Raw genomic sequence first — 19,478 nt, 5'->3', positions numbered from 1 at the left:
TCTCTTCTGTTACCTGGCACTGCAGATAGGGCTGATTTTATCTGTGGAGGTTCTAAATACACCTCTGAGAATTTTGCTCCAACCCTCATACCTCCTCTCTAATCTTTGTTATAAAGATGTACTTCAAATGAAATCACAGAAATCCCAGCAATGGGTTGCACCAGTTATGCAAGTTCAAGCATAGCCTAGTTTGAACAGACTTACTAGCTTAGGTCAGCGTAATAACATTTTAAGGGTTTTACTGGCCGAAAGAGTTCCAAGGTGGGCATAATTTAAGATGTACCTTCTGTCTCAGTGGTTCAGCCGAACAGCGACTTGGCTTTTTGATCAAAGTAGCTGGTTTCAATGTTCAGTATGAAGTTGGAACTTCATACAGCTGGTGCAACAGGCTGATTGTCCTTATTTGCCAAGGGATGTGCCAAAAGACTTAAGGCTATTTTAAACCTATTCCCCTTCTCACTTGAGGGTTCTGGAAAGTAGCAACAACAGTAGTAACAACAATATTGGACACCTTTGTAAATCGCTAATGTGAAGTGCAGGGTTCACATGTCCAATTTAAGGATTTACGTTTTTATATCAACAAAAGGCACCATGGGATGAAAATCTACTCCTTCTATGAATAAATCATCAGTACTGAAAGTATCGAGTATAAAAAATGTCAGTTTCAACCCAACATTTACAGTTTTGTTTCCTGTTGCATTTGCAGTGAAAGTTGTGTGGTGATTAACATGAGCACCCCTTAAAAACCTGCCTAGCATGAGCTGAGCTACTTGTGCAGCTATCAGGGTGTTATATAATACTAGTTCACTCACACATACACACACACACACACACACACACACACACACATACCCGTCTTTTTGTCTACACGCTGCTCTTGTCAGGGAGACCTGTGTGCATGTAGACAACTTAAAATAGAGCTGGACACATGAGTTCCCCCGCTACGATGAGGCGTGTCCCGCGTGGGTACAGCAGGTTCTGGTTACACGTGAGAGGCAGAGGGACCTTAATATTGCACAGACCAAGTGCAGGGCTTCACACTTCCCTACTACAGTGGTCTAGCGGCTGACCACCCTTCAGAAGTCCTCAGAGAGCGTTTCACTGGAACAGTGTCACCATGCCGAAAGTCTTAGTGCCAGGTGAGTATAGCCAGAAATGGGTTTGAAAGTGCAATCTCATCTATAGAGTGTCTGGATAGCATTTTCAAGGGACTATTTTACATGACAAAATGAAATGAAGAAGCCTTCACCAAAAGTGCATTCAGTTTCATTTTTGTAAGGCCTTTCCAGGAACTTTTCTGGCCAACACATGAAAGACTGACTTGACCTTTGCTGTCAAAATGCCGACCTTAAGTCTCTTTGCTGAGATTTATGGAAATAATTCCCAAAACTTTGCAAATATGCTTTGAATGCATATTACAGGATTCACACCCCTTACTGTGTGTGACATCAACAGCTGTTAAGGTAGTAAATTCACACCTGTGTGTTCCAGTGTTACATTGTCACTCTAAAAGATGGCACTGACAGCTTTAATAGCAGGTTCATAGGGGTCAAAATGCAAACATGAAGTCCACAATGACTAAAATATAGTCATTATCTTCTCTGAGTTGAACATCTTTAAATTGAAATGCTTTTTATCATTTTATGATTTGTAATTCCAATGTCAAAATACTGTTCTTGAGCTCAGTTTAAGCATTCAAATTCACATCATACATAACAAGGGTTGTGTGTCAGTGCAGAATCTAGTGAGTGATTGAATATCATTTGGGAAAATGTCAAGAGAGTACGTCTGAGGGTTGTGATTTGCCAACACATTCTCCAATGTCAAGTGCGACAGGTGGTCATGTGTAAATCAGCTTTTAGCTTTTTTTTTCATTCTCCTTTTTGTAGTTCACCCCCAGTTCATTATCACTATTATAAATGCTCTTGTAATGGTTACTAATTATAGGCCTGCCTCCCCGGGGCAACTGGCAAGTACGATGACATATTATGCTTAGTGTTTCTCAAAGGGTAAAAAATAGAAATTCAATGGTCTCACCAGCTGCTGTCTTGAAGAGATGTATTTCAAAAGGGTCTTTGGTGGTTGTGATGATTATGCAAGTATTGGTGGAAACTGCGTTTTGAGACTGTTTCCATTTGTCGTGATACTGTGACTGCAGAGATTTCACGCAAGTGTTGCTGTGCAGTACGTGCCGGCAGGTTGTATGATCTGTTGCAGCAGGTGTGGAGAGCTGACAACAAATGTGTTATGATCAAACTGATCACATTCAGACGAGTCTCATACTAAAGGGACAGTTAACACAAAACACGCACAATTCAATTTTGATTTTATTCACTGTATTTTGTGCTGCAGCATTTGATTTTTATTTTTTATTTAAAAAAAGAAGCTCAACAGTGTCTGCAAACATATCTTGTACACTCCACAGATAACTGGCTTAACTAACTGTGAACAATTTTCTAGCAAAGGAATAGTCCCCCAAAATATGCAAAGTTTGTGGACAAGTTTTTTTTTTTTTTTTTTTTAAATATAGATGACTTACTACCTGCTTTGAGATTTAACCAATCTTAACCAATCATATTTTGTTTTCCCTTTAACCTGGACCTTGGACTTTTTGCTTACTCAGAGGGAGGAAGTGAGTATGTAGCTGAGGAATTTTAGGAAGATGTGAAGCATTTCACATGCATGGTTTACTGTATGGATGTGAGACAGTCACATCACCCAATATTTCTTTCTCCAAAGCGCATTTGAATGCAACCTAGTCATATGGATCTTGGTAAATGAATTCCATATGAAATGGAAAGTAATGGGATATAGAAATAAAAACAATTTATTAATTTAATGTTCACATTTAATATAAGTTCTATGGTTTATTGTGATGTATTTGTATCCGATTCTGTACAGAGTCCTATAATTTAAAACTGAACTAAATGTGAACATTTATTTTAATAAATGGCTTCTCCCAGGTAGCTGACTCCTGGGAATGCTTATCAGTTATCAAAGCAGCACACAAACAAGATTTAATTGACCTTCAGACTTGTTTGAACCATCAGAGGAATACCAGGGAGACACAGGAAATGCATCTTCACATGCACAGAGGTGCTAAGAAATGGTAGCGATGTGATAATGAAATCATATCGCCAGAGTATCCTGCATATTTGATTGAAAACTTTCCTGTGTCACTGGGAGCACTGGTGCCACAAAGTCATCTCTGCATGTGTCATGAAGATGCAATCACCAGTAATATGTCCAGCTGCTAGAAATTCAATCTATCGTTCATGTGTCCTCCATTGTTCATCCTCATACCTTAATCCCACTTATCCATTTACCATAAAGTGGTGTCTCATTTCATTGCTCATATCTATTGCATGTATTTCTAATTATTATTCTACAGAAGATGAGAACAGCTGTGCCCGCAATTATTTTTTTAATGCTGTTATCTCTGTCGTTATCTCCTGAAAACAAGCTTTGTTATCTTGAGATGATGAGATAATTGAGATTAAAAAAAGGTTGTTCTATGGAAACTGAGAATGGCCATGTTTGCAATTATTTTTTTAAATGCTGCTATCTATTTTGTTACCTGAGAGAACAAGATTTGTTCTCTCAAGATACTGAGAGAAAACTAAATTTTTCTATGGAAGCCAAGAATGGCTGTGCATGCAACAACACAAGATAATAAGATAATTCATTATAACAATGCCTTTCCTAGAGATTATTAAGAATTTTGATCATAATTGTTTAGAACTTTGTTCTTGTGACAATGAAATAATGAACTTGTGATCTCCAGATAATGGCATTAATGGCATTAGCTTCCATAGAAATAAACTTTTGTTATGTCATGACAGGGGGTTGATTATCTCATTATTACGCATAACAAAGCCTATTTTCTTGACTTTTCAAGAGACCTTTAAAGATAATAGCAGTTTAAGCAAGCATGACCATTATTCTCTTGCTATTCTATATTATTAATAACTGATAAATATTATAGTGCAGGCGCAGTTTCTGTTTCATGTTATGTATTTATAACATTACATTTTGTAATGCATACACTGTAAAACGCAGTAAAAAGTTCATATGTTTGTATGTTATCTTCATGTATAACACCTTTCTAACCAATGCTTTTTGAACCCTCTCTTCTTTGGGTTTTATTCCGGGTGGTGCAACTTTCTTTCTTGGCATAATCAGGTCAACAGAGTAAGTATGGAGACTGTGACTTGAAGCTCAGAAACACGTTAGTTGTACTAGAGCTGTTGTCTTAGAGTAGAAAGCCTTGGCTCTTGGCTAGTATGTGCATGTAACAAGTGCAGTTTGATCCAGAGAGTAGTTATTTCTGTAGTAGGCATCAAGTAATGCTACAAACTGTCACTGTGTTTCTAATGAAACTTGAACGCCTGTTTTAGAACACTTGTTTATCGCTCGGTTCTTTACTCCAGTCATTTTAGATGCTGACCCTCTTTTCCTGTCATTTTTTAATGTATTAATACATTCTGATCAACATTATCTCATTTACAATGGAATAAATCCATTTAAACCCTGACTGACAGGGCACAAATCATGATAAAATGCCAAATATACAATAAGAGATGATGAGAAAACTGGGTCTGGAGTTAAAAAAACAAGAAAAACATTTAAAAAGGATCTACCTTCTATGTTTCTGTATGAGTTAAGCCAACAGTGTGTGTCACTGTAGTTTCTCTGTGTGCATGGGACCAATCTGGAGGTCAGAGTTGCAGACTTGTAATGGCTGAGTCAATCTTTGGTCATGTATACAACGCATGTGCTGGAGTCTGTACACATCAAGTTAGGTAATGTATGTCCATTTTTATTTTAGAAGTAGAATGTCATGTGCACCATTCCTTTATCACAAATACATTGTTCTGCAGTCATATTCATGCAGCATAGATTAGTGGTCAAGAAGCTGTGTTTGTTTGGCTTTCTTCACAGCCACAGCCTGTCTAATTCAGTGCTGCATGGTGTGAGAGCAGAATGCATTTCTGTTACTGACATTATGAACCTATGCTGTGCCTGACAGAGACTGATGATAAGATGCGGGCCTTCGCGGAACAGGTCTTTGCATCTGAGACCAAAGGTGAGGATGTCCGCGATGAAATCTCCATGTTTGATGTGGCTGAGGACTGTCCCATCATGCACCAGGAGATGGCCCACCATCTGCACCATGAGGACGATGCTGAGAAACGGTGAGAAAGGAGGTTCTGTTTGTCAAAAATTACAGTTTGGCACATTTTATGCACTTTTCATTCTTAACTTTTTTAAAAAATAAATATTTTGGCTGTGTGCATGCACTTGGCATACATTTTGGCAACACTTAACTTTTGTTTAATCTTGGAATTTCCAGTTCAGCTCCTACAATAAGTCTAAAATACACTGTATAAACAAAATTGTTACATTCATACTGTTAAGTGCAAAAAAAGTTACATTGAAACCCATTCAAACTGTAATTTTTGACCCACAGCTATCAGAGCATAAGAAAATAAATTGTTTTTTTTCTGGGTGTCATTCTGGGTTTTTGCCTTGTAATTTGCAGTTTTTACTATTTTTTAACTTGATAGTGTCTTTTTTCTAAATATAATTATTATTAACCATATTTGGCATATGGAGTGCTATTTCCACTAGGTTCACTGTCACATTCAATGTTGCTGCTAATCATTGACATGTCCCAGGCTGTGATAAAAAAAAAGAAATCCTTGCATGCAGTATATTGAAAATAATTTAATTTTTGTGTTTGATTTTTTTTCTTCTGAAACCATAGTGGCATCATGACAACAATCTAGCATTTAAAGGGTTAAAACTGTGGAAATGTATGAATATTTGATATTTATAATTAGGACTGATATTGGTCGGAGAGTTTACCCAGTGAAAGTAGAAACTAATACTAATGTATGATATTTTTTAAAGCTTGATTTTAAAAAGCACATTTTGAGTGATACATGTGTGTGTAATATTAAAGTGGGCCCTAAGGGTTAATTATTGAACTTAATTTAGTTGCCTTTCATAAGAATCGTAGAATATTTGAAGCCAACCACTAAACCTCACCTCTCCGTATCCACAGCAAGAGGCGCTGCCGCACCATGGCCATGCCTGCAGCCGCGGCCCAGGTAGCTGCTACCCCTGTAGTGTCAGTGGAGGTGGACACGCCCACCTACCTGGAAGTGCCAGACTTCCAGAGAGTGGCCATCATCGGAGACTATGCCTCTGGGGTACCGTTCACTTTCATTTCATCCCATTCTAAAATAATGGTGAACTTTGAACACTTGAATATTTGCCTTAATGTTTTTAGAATTAGATGAATATTTAATATAAAATGATCATAGTACATAGCATTCAGCTCATTCAGTTGTGGTGCTACAATGCTACAGCAACAAGTAATTTTTCAGTAATTTTTTGAAAGGAGACATTCTAGAGAGTTTGCTAATAGGCTATGCTAACCATTTTCTTTAGAAACTTAATTTGTTTCCTTAAGTGGAAAGTCTGCACATTAATTAATTTATCATTTCAAATCACTTACTGAACAAGGAATTTAAGTCAACTTGACTTAAATATCCAGTATGTAAGGTTAAGGGGGATTTATTGGCATCTGACGGTGAGAATTGCAGATTGTGAAAAGCTAAAACTTCTCCCAGTTAGCATTCCTTCAGTGTTCATTGTTCAGGAAGTTTTTACAGAGAGCTGAAATATCTGCAGTGTTCTCTTTCTCTCCAGAACAAACAGATTCAGGGATTTAAAAACACCGAATGAAGCAGTTTAACACGACAAATAAGTATCATGTTATGAAAGCTTCCAAAACTAGACCTGGGTCAAGTTGACATGGATGCAGACTTTGCACTTCAGTAACCATATGTGGGTCAGTGACCTCCCAGCGTCCCTCCCACTAACAGAGGTCCATGAATAGAGGTCATCTGAGAGCAGGCCAGGATTTAAGTTTCATGACTGTGGGTCTGACATTTACAGCGAGAGGAACCTTTTTGAGAGGCTGATTGTTATTTCTGCTTTAGCCATTATGTTGTTTTTAAAAACAGATCCCGGGTATACTGACAAAATAACATAATATCTGCATAATATCACAGAGAGCACATTTTGAAAAGGTTTTGAAAAGGTTTTTAACAATGAAGCTTCTCCTTCCATCAATCAAATATAAATCATCACTTTTGTATGAGTTGAGAGCCGGTGGTTCATCTTGTTTTTGAAAGATATGCCCATCATTGTAATGCTGCAATTTTTGCCCCAAATCTGTAATCTTTTATATCTGTTACTCAGGTGACCATGGATGACTTTGAGCTGTCCTGCAAGAGTCTGTACCGTGCTTTGACCATCAGGGAGAAGTACATGAGACTGGCCTACCAGCGCTTCCCACGGACGGCCTCACAGTACCTGCGTGAGATTGAGGGAGAGACCTTCAAGATTGAAGATCAGGTGCAGCCAGGTGAGGAGAGAAAGGGAGTTGAGGCTCAAAAGAGTGTTGGACCTGGGAATCTAAATAAATGAGCTTATGTAAGATGCTGTCTTTACCACCAAGTATCATTAATGATTAATTTGTATATTGCATCCATCCGTCAGTCTTCACATCTCCTCCAAAGAACGGTGACGACCCCTTTGACACCAAGAACCTGCAAAAAGACCTGGGATATGTTGCTCGTATGAAGGACGGTCTCATCTATGTGTACAATGACGCTGCAGCTGCTGACAAACACCAGCCCAAAGACCTGCCCTGCCCAGACTACAACACCTTCATCGACGACATGAACTTCCTCATCGCTCTCATTGCACAGGGCCCAACGTAAGTCCTTCTAAAAGGGTTAATTACTTTGTTTCTAATTTTAGAGTTGAAATATCTCAGTTATCTCCTTGGTCCCGCCATGATTTTACCCATATCCAATTTCATATGACCCAGATCTTTAAAATGATGTCAGGTGGATGACGCTAGCTGTTAACCCTGGGGGTTAACAACCCTGTCAAAATAACTTACAGTAACAACACGCTTCACATCAACATTTTCCTGTTATAAACACTGATGAAATATATATCTGCTGTGTGACAGCTATTACCTCACCTCATGTCTTAAAAGGATACTTTGCAGATTTTTAACCAGCTTTGTATTTTAACAGTGTGGGTAGTATGTGTAAATGAACTGTGGTAAACTTCCCTCCATCTGGCCAGTGCTCAGATCTCCTTGCACATTTGCATCATTGGATGGATCAGGTCTCTTGGCCTGTTGAGTGAGCTACAGATTGTATTTCCTCATTCTACAGATGTAAAGATTGTAGACGCAAAGAGAGAACAGTAAAATTAGGCAGTGTTGATCAAACATAAACCCAGATTCTGTTACTGCTCTGCTTATTTCTTGACTAAAATGTAAATATTTTAATGCTCTGTTTAGCTGTAATTTGAGAATTTTTGATCAGGAGGTAGGCGCCATACTGTTTTCTGTTTTGTGAAAACCGAGGCTGAAGTTAAATGAGGTTAAACTGCAAACCTAAGCAGTGTTAATAAATATGAACCAAGATACTGCATTGCTTATTTCTCACTGACCATTGAACTGTAATACAAGATCATTTGTCACCAGCTGGCTGTCATATTATTTCTTGATGGGCTATGGGCATTACACATGTGGAAATTATTGCCCAGGGGATGTCAAAAATATGTCAAAATATCACAAAAATATGTTGGAAGATAAGTGATAATATAGATGGCAGTATTTGCATTAATGTAACACATCATGTCAGGAGTGAGTCGGGATAAGAGTCAGTGTCAGTGGGGTTTTACTGTGCTTCTCTTTGTTTTGCAGTAAGACTTACACTCATCGCCGTCTTAAGTTCCTCATGTCCAAGTTCAACGTGCACGAGATGCTGAATGAGATGGAGGAGCTGAGGGAGCTGAAGATGAACCCCCACAGGGACTTCTACAACTGCAGAAAGGTAGCCATGAAAAATATTTACAATGGACTGAAAGGCTGCACAAAAATAAGTCTAAATCACCCTTAAACTTCAAAATTCATGTCCTGTAATTGATGTACTGAGATTTAAGATGAAGGGAAACTGTAAATTACAGTGGAGTCTTTGCATTTTTCCTCCGCTGACTGATGTAAAACTCTTTATGCTGACCTTTAATGGAGGTGATATACTGACTGTAGATGTTAGAAATGTAAGTGGCTTTGTGTCACACAAAAGTCATTATGTTCATACTCACATGTACACAAATGGTGATTCTATACATTTTACACTATTTCCACTGTTTCCACTATTTCCACTAGTTATTTGCTGACATCCTCAACACAAGCTGCCATGCACCTGTGTGTCTTTGGCTCCCTCTTGTGACCAAGCAAATGTATTACAACATATAAACCTCAAACCTCAGTGATCCACTCTCTGTCATTCCAGGTGGACACCCACATCCACGCTGCCGCCTGCATGAACCAGAAGCACCTGCTGCGCTTCATCAAGAAGATGTACCGCGTGGACGCTGACCGTGTTGTGCATAACCTGAAAGGGAGAGAGGTCACCATGAAGGAGCTCTTTGAGACCCTTAACCTGCATCCTTATGACCTCACTGTGGACTCCCTGGACGTGCACGCTGTGCGTAAATAAAATGTTGGAACACTGGTGGCTTTAGAAGTGAACACAATAATTAAAATGCATAGCTGCAAACTGAAATGTAAAGGGGACATGAGAAATTGCCATGTCATTACCATTTAATGATTGTGTTAGAGTGCATCCAAGTCATAGGCTTTAGTATTGTTTTTATTTTTATAAGTACACCTAATGAAGATTTCAGATATCAAAATGTAGCTGAGAACAGCTATCAAAGGTTTTATTTTAAGATTCCTGTATTTTCTTGTCGTAATTTGTTAAATTTATGTAATTATAGATTATATAATACATATATTACATTAAAAAGCCACAATTTAATCATTCTAAGAGCATATTTAGATTTTGATTTCCTTATCCACTCTGTGGATAATGACTTCTTAAAGAAAAGAGACCATTTTTATTTTTGTCTCTCCAAAAACCGCCATTATTGCAATTTATCCATTTATTTTTTGGAATAAATTAATCCACATTGTCGCTCAGTCAGTCAGCCTGCTATGGAGATAGATTAGTTTCAGTATTATTTGTGTTAACAGATCAACAATCTGTGTGTAAATGTGTGATCTGTAAATATAAAACACCTTCCACAAAAAAGATTAGTGAGCCCAAAACTCTATTTAAAATGGGGTTTAAAAATAGACACAAACATTACACAAATAAAATATGTATGTGAATACACTGAACTGATTAACAAATGACTGAAAAACAGTTGTAAATATCTTCCTGACATTTACAACTTTGAAACACATATTTGTGAATCCAGTTTTTATTTTTGAATCTCAATTTTACACTTGCAGATTTGCATTTTATGCACAGAGTCTTTTTATTTATTTATTTTTATTTTTTTAAATTTTTTGATTTTTTTTGTATTTGTCATAGGTGTTTTATATTTACAGGTTGCACATTTACACATGGATCGTTGTTCTCCTTACACAAATAATACTAACACAGATCTATTACCGTAACTTTCTTGTCTCTTTGCTGTCTCTCTGAAGGGAAGACAAACCTTCCAGCGTTTTGATAAGTTCAACGCCAAGTACAACCCTGTAGGAGCCAGTGAGCTGCGTGACCTGTACCTGAAGACAGAGAACCACATTGGTGGAGAGTACTTTGCCACAATCATCAAGGTCAGTTTCTTTATAAAAAGAACAGATAAGAATCACAGAAAAAAATCTTTAGAAAAACTGAAAAATCCTAGAGGGAGATATTGTACAACTTTCTTTTGTCCCTTTAGCAGCCTGCTAATTCCCCAGATTTAAGTCGTCTGTTAAAGTCATGCATTCTGAGCCTGATTTGACCTTTGTGTAAACCAGGAAGTAGCCAGTGACCTAGAGGATGCCAAGTATCAGTTTGCTGAGCCTCGTCTGTCCATCTACGGCTGCAACCCCAACGAGTGGACCAAGCTGTCCAGCTGGTTCGTCAAGAACAGAGTCTACTCCCCAAACCTCAAATGGATGATCCAAGTACCCAGAATCTAGTAAGTTTATAAGTCTTTCTTTTATGCAGTTTGTGAGACAGATGGGGAATTATTTATACTTTTGACGATAAATAATAAATTGTGCTTTTCCTATTGTATGATGTTATCTGATATTTATATTTAAATGAATGTGTTTTGTTCCTCTTCTATTTTAGCGACATCTTCAGAGGCAGGAACTTTGTGCCCCACTTTGGCAAGATGCTGGAGAACATCTTCCTTCCTGTGTTCGAGGCCACCATCAACCCTCACTCCAACCCAGAACTCAGCATCTTCCTCCAGCATGTGAGTCAGAAACAGACACAAAAAGCACTCACAGGTAACAAGAGATGACAGACCAGACGAGTGGACAGCAAACTGAAAGACCACAAATGTCTTCTGAAATGTAGTCAGTCACAAAAAATACAACCAGTTTTTAACTGTTATCTTTATCTAAGAATTCAAAACCCCAGAATCACCTAAAAAATAAGTTAATTTGTCTGAGAGCCCCTCTGTTTACCCTTTGAGACCTGGAGCGACATCACTTCTCTTGGGCTGCTTTTCACCCTTTGAACCATGAGCAAAGTGATGCAATTTCTTTCAAAAACATGAGAACAAAAGGCAATGAGCAACTTGGTAAGAAATGTTTCAAATTAAAAAAAAAATAGTAGATTTAGAAAATTATTTTCCAAAAAGCTAGAGGAAAACAAAAACTATAATTAACACAATTACACATTACTAGTTGTTTGTTTGTTTTTTATTTTACTTTCATTTTTGTTTGTTTGTTTGTTTGAAAAAATAATTTTCAGGTAATTTTCTTGTACTTTCTTATTTATTTCATTATTATTTTTTTTTTGCTTATTTTGTGGGTAATTTCTTTTTTTGCTGCCCATTATTTCTTTCCATGTTTTTGACAGAAGTCATCCAAATTGCTCAGGTTTCAAAGGGTTAACTGTCTAATTCTTAACCGTTTGCCTCCTGGTTGCTAGGTGACAGGCTTCGACAGCGTGGACGATGAGTCCAAGCACAGTGGTCACATGTTCTCCACTAAGAGCCCCAAACCAGAAGAGTGGGACATCACCAAGAACCCCTCCTACACCTACTACATCTACTATATGTACGCCAACATCGCTGTGCTCAACCAGCTCCGCAGGTCAGTCTCCATACATACACTTTTGTCTTTTTTAAGTATTAGTAGTGCAGAAATATGATTACTTAAAGATCCCCTCCACTTTTTCTGCTGTTTCTTCCCCTAAAATGTCTGGCTTTGACTTAACGTACTTGTATTTGTACAAAATTTGACATGAGAGAAGCGTATTCACATTCCTCTACTGAAGGGGGTGATATCTCTGCACTTCTCTGAAGTCTGAGATTCAAAGACACCGCTATAGATAGCGTACCCCAGAAGTGATTAAAAAAATAAAATCAAATAATAATAATAATTACTTTATTCATATGGCACCTTTAAAAACAATTGTTTACAAAGTGTTTTGAGAGACAAAGCAAAGGCAGGAACTCAGGGAATAGTAAAATAAACACCAACAGACATGCCAAACAGAGAACATAAAGGCAAGAACAAAAAGTCAACAAGGGTAAAGCAAATAGGAATAAGTGTAATAAAACAGACAGATCTCGAAAGGCAGTCAAAGTACTAAATGAATAAAGCTTTAGAAAATAGAGAATAAATGCAATAAAAGATGATTTATAAAAAAGCGGAAATAATATAAGAAGATGACATCACATCAGTGGGGATAAAACTAAGATAAGAAGATAAAAACAGATGAATAAGAGATAGATGAACAAGTAAATAAATTAAAACATGACAAGATGGTAAGAACAGGACAAAAGAAGGATAAAGATGAATAGAGTAAGAGCAGCAAAATCAATAGAGGAAGAATGATAAAATAAATAAACAAGGGTGACATCACTTAACAGCAAGTCTGTGAAAGTGAATTTGAATTTCTTCCCATGCTGACACTTTCTTTGCACTTTGTAATCAATTAATTCTATCGGCAGTCAGTGAAATAAAATACCAACATAAATGATCGGCCAGGCTGATAATCAGTCAAGCCCTACTTTTTAGTAGGAAAACCATACTACACAAAACATTAATCTTCAAGTATTTTGTAATCTTAGAGTTTTTACATACTTAAAACTGTGTTCGGGGGGAACTTTAATGTTTTCTGTTTTTTTAGTTTGTCAATTTCTTCTTTGTAAATATTCAAAGTGACTGCATATTTTACAGTAACAGGACAATATATAAGAATATGTGTCCTTTCCATTGTATAATATTTATCAATCTTCTGCTTTCCAGACAGAGGGGGATGAACACATTCACGTTCAGGCCTCACTGCGGCGAGGCCGGTGCCATCACCCATCTGCTGGCTGCCTTCATGACTGCCGACAACATCTCTCACGGCCTCAACCTCAAGAAGGTCAGTGCTCTGTAAAAGCTCTGCAGGAGATCCAGTCATCCACTAAAGTAATAAAGTTTTCCTTGGACGGAAAGACAAATTTCTGTGATGGTCATCAATGACGTACACACTAGGAATAAAAGGGAGAAGACTCACTGGAATTTGAATTCAAGTTCAGTTCCCAGCATGTTCTGGAATTTAATGCAGGACCTTTTCCCAGAATATTTTTATGTGTGCCATAGATGTGTAAGGCTGCCAGCATTATGTTTTTTTTTTCATTTAAGGCACGATGGAGAGTCACTGGCACTAAATTTGAAAAGATGCTCAGGCGATGAATGCACTCTGTGTAGTATTTGGAGTTGTAATGCTTGTGTTTTGTACTTTGCGTTTTTCCAATAATCTTTCAACACATCTTCTGTAATCTCTACACCCTTTGTAATTTCTGTCCAAGCTCCTGCATACAAAATAGTACAAAAGACTTACGTTTGCAGGCATTAAAAGTAATTAACAAGGACATTTTTTCGTGGCATAATCTCTTATCTAAAAGGATATTCTTTCTGGATTTATCTTTTTTTGTAATTATCTGATTAAAGGTCACTAGGACCCCATTCTCCAAAAGGTCCCACAGTTAGGAAATCCTTTTTAGACCCAGTGTTTGAAATCTGGATATAAGTGGATGTTTGATCTTCTTTTATATGTTGTACTGCTCTCCTCTCCAGGCCTTATAGCTATAGTTATTGCTAGTGAGTTATTGCAACAATCTTTAAAGAGATAGTTTGCTAGATGAACTGACTCTGAACTACAGGCTGTACTTCCACATTTTTGTATTGCCCACCCCCTATGGTGCCACCGTGGACACAAAAAGGTATAGAAGCAGATCTAGAGACAGACCTGTTCCTTTCTCTCTCTCTCTCAAACCATCAAAGTGATTGGAGTGAAATCCAATCACGGTGAAACCAGGCAGTGCTGATTGGGTATAAATCAAATTTCTGTTATTTAGCTGACTATTTCTTACCTCAATTTTTTTTTAGAAACAATTATAACTCATCTAAATTGTAATTTGAGAACATGTTTTGCCAGTCGTCCACCACTATTTGTGCACAAGTAGTGCATTGTGGTTGGTTTTCTACTTTTAAAGCAAAAGCTTTCATTTTGCTTTGTTTTCTCTGGTCATGTAGCACCACTTTCTATTAGTATTTGCCTCTTTTTACTAGAAAGACTTTTTTTTCCTTTATAGGCCATTTTTCCACCAGTGAATTACTGCTTCAACTGAGGGTTTGTAAGGGGATATTTAGTCTACTGTGCAGGTCATACTGGGATTCCAAGTGCACTGTCAAAACTGAGATTCATCCTTGGTGTAATCTTTCAGTTGTTATGTAACTTATTGCCGGACAAGTAATTTTGCCGTCTTTGCTATCAAAAATAAAACCAGTCGAAATGCCAGGGCTTAACAAATAATATCAACTGTCAAGCAATGGTGTAGTTTTGTTCAGTGGTTGAATGTAACTGAGTACAATTACTCAAGCACTCGACTTGATTACAATTTTGAGTATTTGGACTTTACTTTACCATGACCCTACTTTAAACTGCTACTCCTCTACATCTCAGAGAGAAGTGTTGCACTGTTGACTCCACTACAGTCTAACAGCTTTAGCTTTTATAGCTATTATATATAGATTTAGATTATCAATACAAAATATAAATCCACTCATAAGTTATGATGATAATGTAGATCAAACTACCCGGCAGTGAATAGTCATTAAAGTTTGTTCCACCTTTGCCAGCTGTAACATTAAAATGATGAACACATGGCTGCGTCAATAATTATTATACAATTAAATATGTTATTCAGAAATGGGACATTCTGCATAAGTTATACTTTTAATTTCGGTTCTTTAATAATATTTTGATGGTCACACTTTTGTAATTTTACTAAAATGAGATTTCAAATGCAGGAGTATTTTCACACTGTGGCATCGCTAGATCTGAATATTTATTCCACCACAGTTCAGTTTCAGTTCAATATTTGGTGGGACAAATATTAAGAAAGGTATTAACAAAAAAAATTAAGCATCAAACACTTCATGTCTGCATTGTAGTGATTTTTTATGCACTAATTTTTACCTTTTGTGCATCGACTTAAGGAAATGTCATGGTACTTCCTTCCTTGACTGTGCATAGCTGATTCGTCTTTCCATTTTATAGCAGATTGCAATCATTGCTTCTGAGGTTACTGCTACCACCTTCATCAGTTGCGGTGTGCGTTCATCAAAATAAAACTTCCCTGATTATTTAATGTTTTTATTTGCAGGTACAAGTGCACACTACACCAATGACGTCTGAACTAGATCTTGTAAACTGATTTAATCAATCAATCTTCCACCACAGGGTCCTGTGCTGCAGTACCTGTACTTCCTGGCTCAGATCCCCATTGCCATGTCCCCTCTCAGCAACAACAGCCTGTTCCTGGAGTATGCCAAGAACCCGCTGCTGGAGTTCCACAAGAAAGGCCTGGTGGTGTCTCTGTCCACTGACGACCCCATGCAGTTCCACTACACCAAGGTCTGAGCACATGGAGGGAGGAGACAATGGCACATACTGTGCTGTGTATAATAAGTATTGTATGGGGTACATCTATGGGTGAATGCATTCTAGTGTTTGTAGTCACATCATACGGGCAAAGTCATTTACAGCACACTTACAGCAACAACAATAGAGTAAAAAATGTATTGAATGAGCATATATCTTAAGAACAGGTTTAAGCCATATATAGAGAGCATGCAGATGTGTGTAAAACTAGCTGTTAAATAATGTAAATTGTTCTTACTTTGCAAACAATTACCTCTTAAAAATGCTACATTACATTAGCAAACATTACGTACTACAGCTGTTGTTAGTTCTGGTCTTTGTTCACAGGAACCCCTGATGGAAGAGTACGCCATCGCTGCCCAGGTCTTCAAGCTCAGTACCTGCGACATGTGTGAGATCTCCAGGAACAGTGTTCTGCAGAGCGCCCTGTCTCATGAGGTAACACACCTGATGGAGAGTGTTAAAGGAGCAGTGCATAGGATTTAGTGGCATCCAGCTGAGACAATTGCACATTGCAACCAGCTGAAACTTCCCCTGTGTGCCAAGCATGAACTCCCTGTTAGAATTCCCTTAGTGTTTTTTCAAGAGGTTTTTACCTGAATTATCCACAGGCTCTTCATCTCCAAACAAACGGATCAGGTGATTAAAACTGGTACAAACACTGAATAAAGCAGTTTTATGTTAAAAATCAGTGTTTCTCTGACACTGTTCAGCTTGTTGCAGATGGATCACTAACCTAGCCTGCTAATGTTTTCTCACCTCTTTTCTCAGATAACTTAAGATCCAGGTGTTCAGGAAGTTTTTACTGGAAGCCGAATTATCCTTAGAGGTGTCCTCCTCTCCTGAACAAACAGACCCAGGGTTTTAAACTGGCAAAACACTGAATAAAGCAGGTCCATGTTAAAAATCAGTGTTTTTCCAAAGCTGTTTGGCCTGTCATGGAAGGGCTGCTAACTATAGTGGCCGACATGAAAATACAAATGGCCTATCTAGAGCCAGTGTTTCGTTTGTCCATTCTGTACTACCATATCAAAATGGCAGTGCAACACGAGCACCTGGATAACGCTGAGTCGGCACGCCGCTGTAAAAGCCGGGCGGCCATCTTTAACTTCTGAGCGAGGACCGGTCCCTTTGTACATATAAACGGCTCAATCTATTGTAAAAAAACCCACACCATTCTTATTTTCAGGTGATTATAAACCAAAGTAAACATACCTATGTGTTGAATTTTTAACACAATTAATAAATAAGCCTGTAAAAGGTATCTGTTTTTTTATATTAGCTACACTCTTAATGCAAAACAGTAACTTCGAGGTGTTTCTCCACTTAAAAGCTTCATGTCAAATCCTCTGAATGACAGATTCTGTCCTTACATCATACAGGCTGCCATTAAATTAAAGAGATTACACATGATGGTCCACATTGAGGTGATTTTATTCTTGCACCGAAAGATACGTGTGGTTTTCTCCTGTGTTCCAGGAAAAGGCCCACTACCTGGGTACCGACTACCTGAAGGAAGGTCCTGCGGGCAACGACATCCGTAAGACCAATGTGGCTCAGATCCGTATGGCATATCGCTACGAGACCCTGTGCTATGAGCTCAACCTCATCAAGGAGGGCATTAAGTCTGAGTGACCACTCTGACTTGCGCCCACTCAAATACATCTCTGTGGTGAGGTAGAAAAGTTTCTACATTTGTTTTTCACAGTAACTCTTGATCAATTCAATCTTAAAGAAATGACCTTCTGACACACTGATGTTCTCTGTGTCATCTACACACATTGTCCAGTTGACTTGTACATTTCAGTATGTGTGTTATGTATGGGAAACATCATGTATGAGAATGAAAGGAAATAAAATGTGAAATAACAACTGTCTTTGTGCAGTAATTGCCCCCATCAATGCATATCACAGTTAAATTGGTATTATGTTGCAATATTACGATATGATTACGATTGCGATACGATACGATACGATACGATACGATACGATACGATACGATACGATACGATACGATACGATACGATACGATACGATGCCATGCGATGAGATACAACTTTATTGTGTCAGTTTACACTTAAATTTGTTTTGCGTCCTGAGACAGCTCTGCTCTAGAACTTCATAATCCCAACAAATTGCCAGTCTGTGTGTTTATCTTTGGGTGGCAGCACGGACGTAATTTTAGGGGGGGCGCAGGGGACATGTCCCCTGCACTTTTTCAAAACGCCGTTTTTGTCCCCTGCAGTTTTTACCGTCCAAAAAGTGTTACACTATATTAAACTGAGACGCGTCAGGCACTAGGACCAAGCGGAAAACGGCCGCTAAAGCTGAAGCCTGTTTAGACCGCCCACACACTCCTCGATTGGCTCTGCCGTTTCTGTGTGATTGGCCGTCCCCCCCTGTCACTCAATCAGGTTGTAAACCGCCAGGATTTGTATACTGGTTTGCTAGTTGCCCGAGACAGGAGCTCCCGACTCGAGCTTCCCGGTAATCTGCTGCTGCCTGTAGGCTAAGTTGTTGAACATCATGTTGGACGTTTGTTCTGCCTGGGTCACGTCACCAAGACGGATTGTAATATTAGAGATTTCATTTACACTAATGTTTAATTTATGTCCATGTGCTGTCTATGTTGTGAATCGCGTGTGTGCGTGCGGCGTGCGGCGTGCCTCTGTGTGGTGTGTGTGTGCGCGCGTGTGTGTGTGTGTGCGTGTTTTATTAAAAATACTTGTGTCCCCCCCACCTCTAAAATCAAAATTTCGTCCATGCCCATAAAAGCATGACAAACAGTCATGACCACGGAACACATCACATAATATCCTCAGATTCAGATCTTAAATTCAAGTATACTGATTTTAGTTTAACAACAGGATAAAATGATGTATGAAAAAATTGTTCTGCCTGTTTTATTTAAATAAAGGGACTCTGAATTGCCTGTAGGAGGGCAAAAGTTGGTACTCTTTGTGTAGAACATTCCAGGGGTCAGTAAAAATGCTGCAAGAAAGATAGAGCATGCTCTTTTTGCGGGCTGTCTGAAAGAATTGTGCCACCAGTTGGCTGATAATCTTAGCGCAAATTTGGAGTTGATTGTATAGTTAATTTTAATTTTATTTTTTCTTAACTTGACAGCAAGATCTTGTATATTTGTGTTGATTTCGGGACTTGGCTGAGCTACTGCTGCCGTCAGATGTTTCTCATAAGCTCTGACCTGCAAGTTGTTAATGCGACTTTAGTATGCACTTTTATTTGGTGCCTTGTTTCTTTTACACACTGTGTACCACACCTTGTTTTCTGATGGCTGTTATTTCTTTTAGAAGTTTAGCTGCATCAGCAGAACAAAGAGGAAATGTGCATCAGTCATGAAGTTATACATTTGAGTTGTTGCATAATGCATCACTTGCACCATTAGTTATTGACAGAGCCTCC

At 38.2% G+C, this 19,478-nt stretch overlaps 1 protein-coding gene across 1 annotated transcript; it reads left to right on the top strand.

The window, feature by feature from the left end:
* Nucleotides 1-1,029: 1,029 nt before the first annotated feature.
* Nucleotides 1,030-17,927, top strand: ampd1. The gene is made up of 16 exons (XM_042492287.1): nt 1,030-1,139; nt 4,183-4,191; nt 5,030-5,195; nt 6,068-6,215; nt 7,273-7,438; nt 7,573-7,792; nt 8,801-8,930; nt 9,393-9,587; nt 10,595-10,726; nt 10,913-11,076; nt 11,232-11,358; nt 12,042-12,205; nt 13,367-13,487; nt 15,855-16,028; nt 16,383-16,493; nt 17,535-17,927. Exons 1-16 carry the CDS (start codon nt 1,118-1,120, stop codon nt 17,688-17,690), a joined length of 2,205 nt encoding a protein of 734 aa, XP_042348221.1. The 5' UTR covers nt 1,030-1,117; the 3' UTR covers nt 17,691-17,927.
* Nucleotides 17,928-19,478: the final 1,551 nt, after the last annotated feature.

This window comes from Plectropomus leopardus, chromosome 8 (genome assembly GCF_008729295.1).
Source record: "Plectropomus leopardus isolate mb chromosome 8, YSFRI_Pleo_2.0, whole genome shotgun sequence".
Lineage (NCBI taxonomy): Eukaryota > Metazoa > Chordata > Actinopteri > Perciformes > Serranidae > Plectropomus > Plectropomus leopardus.
This window is presented reverse-complemented; position numbering and strand designations above follow the sequence as displayed.

What these genes read in the sequence shown, in the direction of transcription:
- ampd1 (XM_042492287.1), top strand. Translation starts at nt 1,118, where the DNA reads ATGCCGAAAGTCTTAGTGCCAG. An exon ending in ACTTCTACAACTGCAGAAAG is followed by an intron (nt 8,931 to 9,392) that starts GTAGCCATGAAA and finishes CTGTCATTCCAG; the next exon opens with GTGGACACCCACATCCACGC. An exon ending in ACTCCCTGGACGTGCACGCT is followed by an intron (nt 9,588 to 10,594) that starts GTGCGTAAATAA and finishes GTCTCTCTGAAG; the next exon opens with GGAAGACAAACCTTCCAGCG.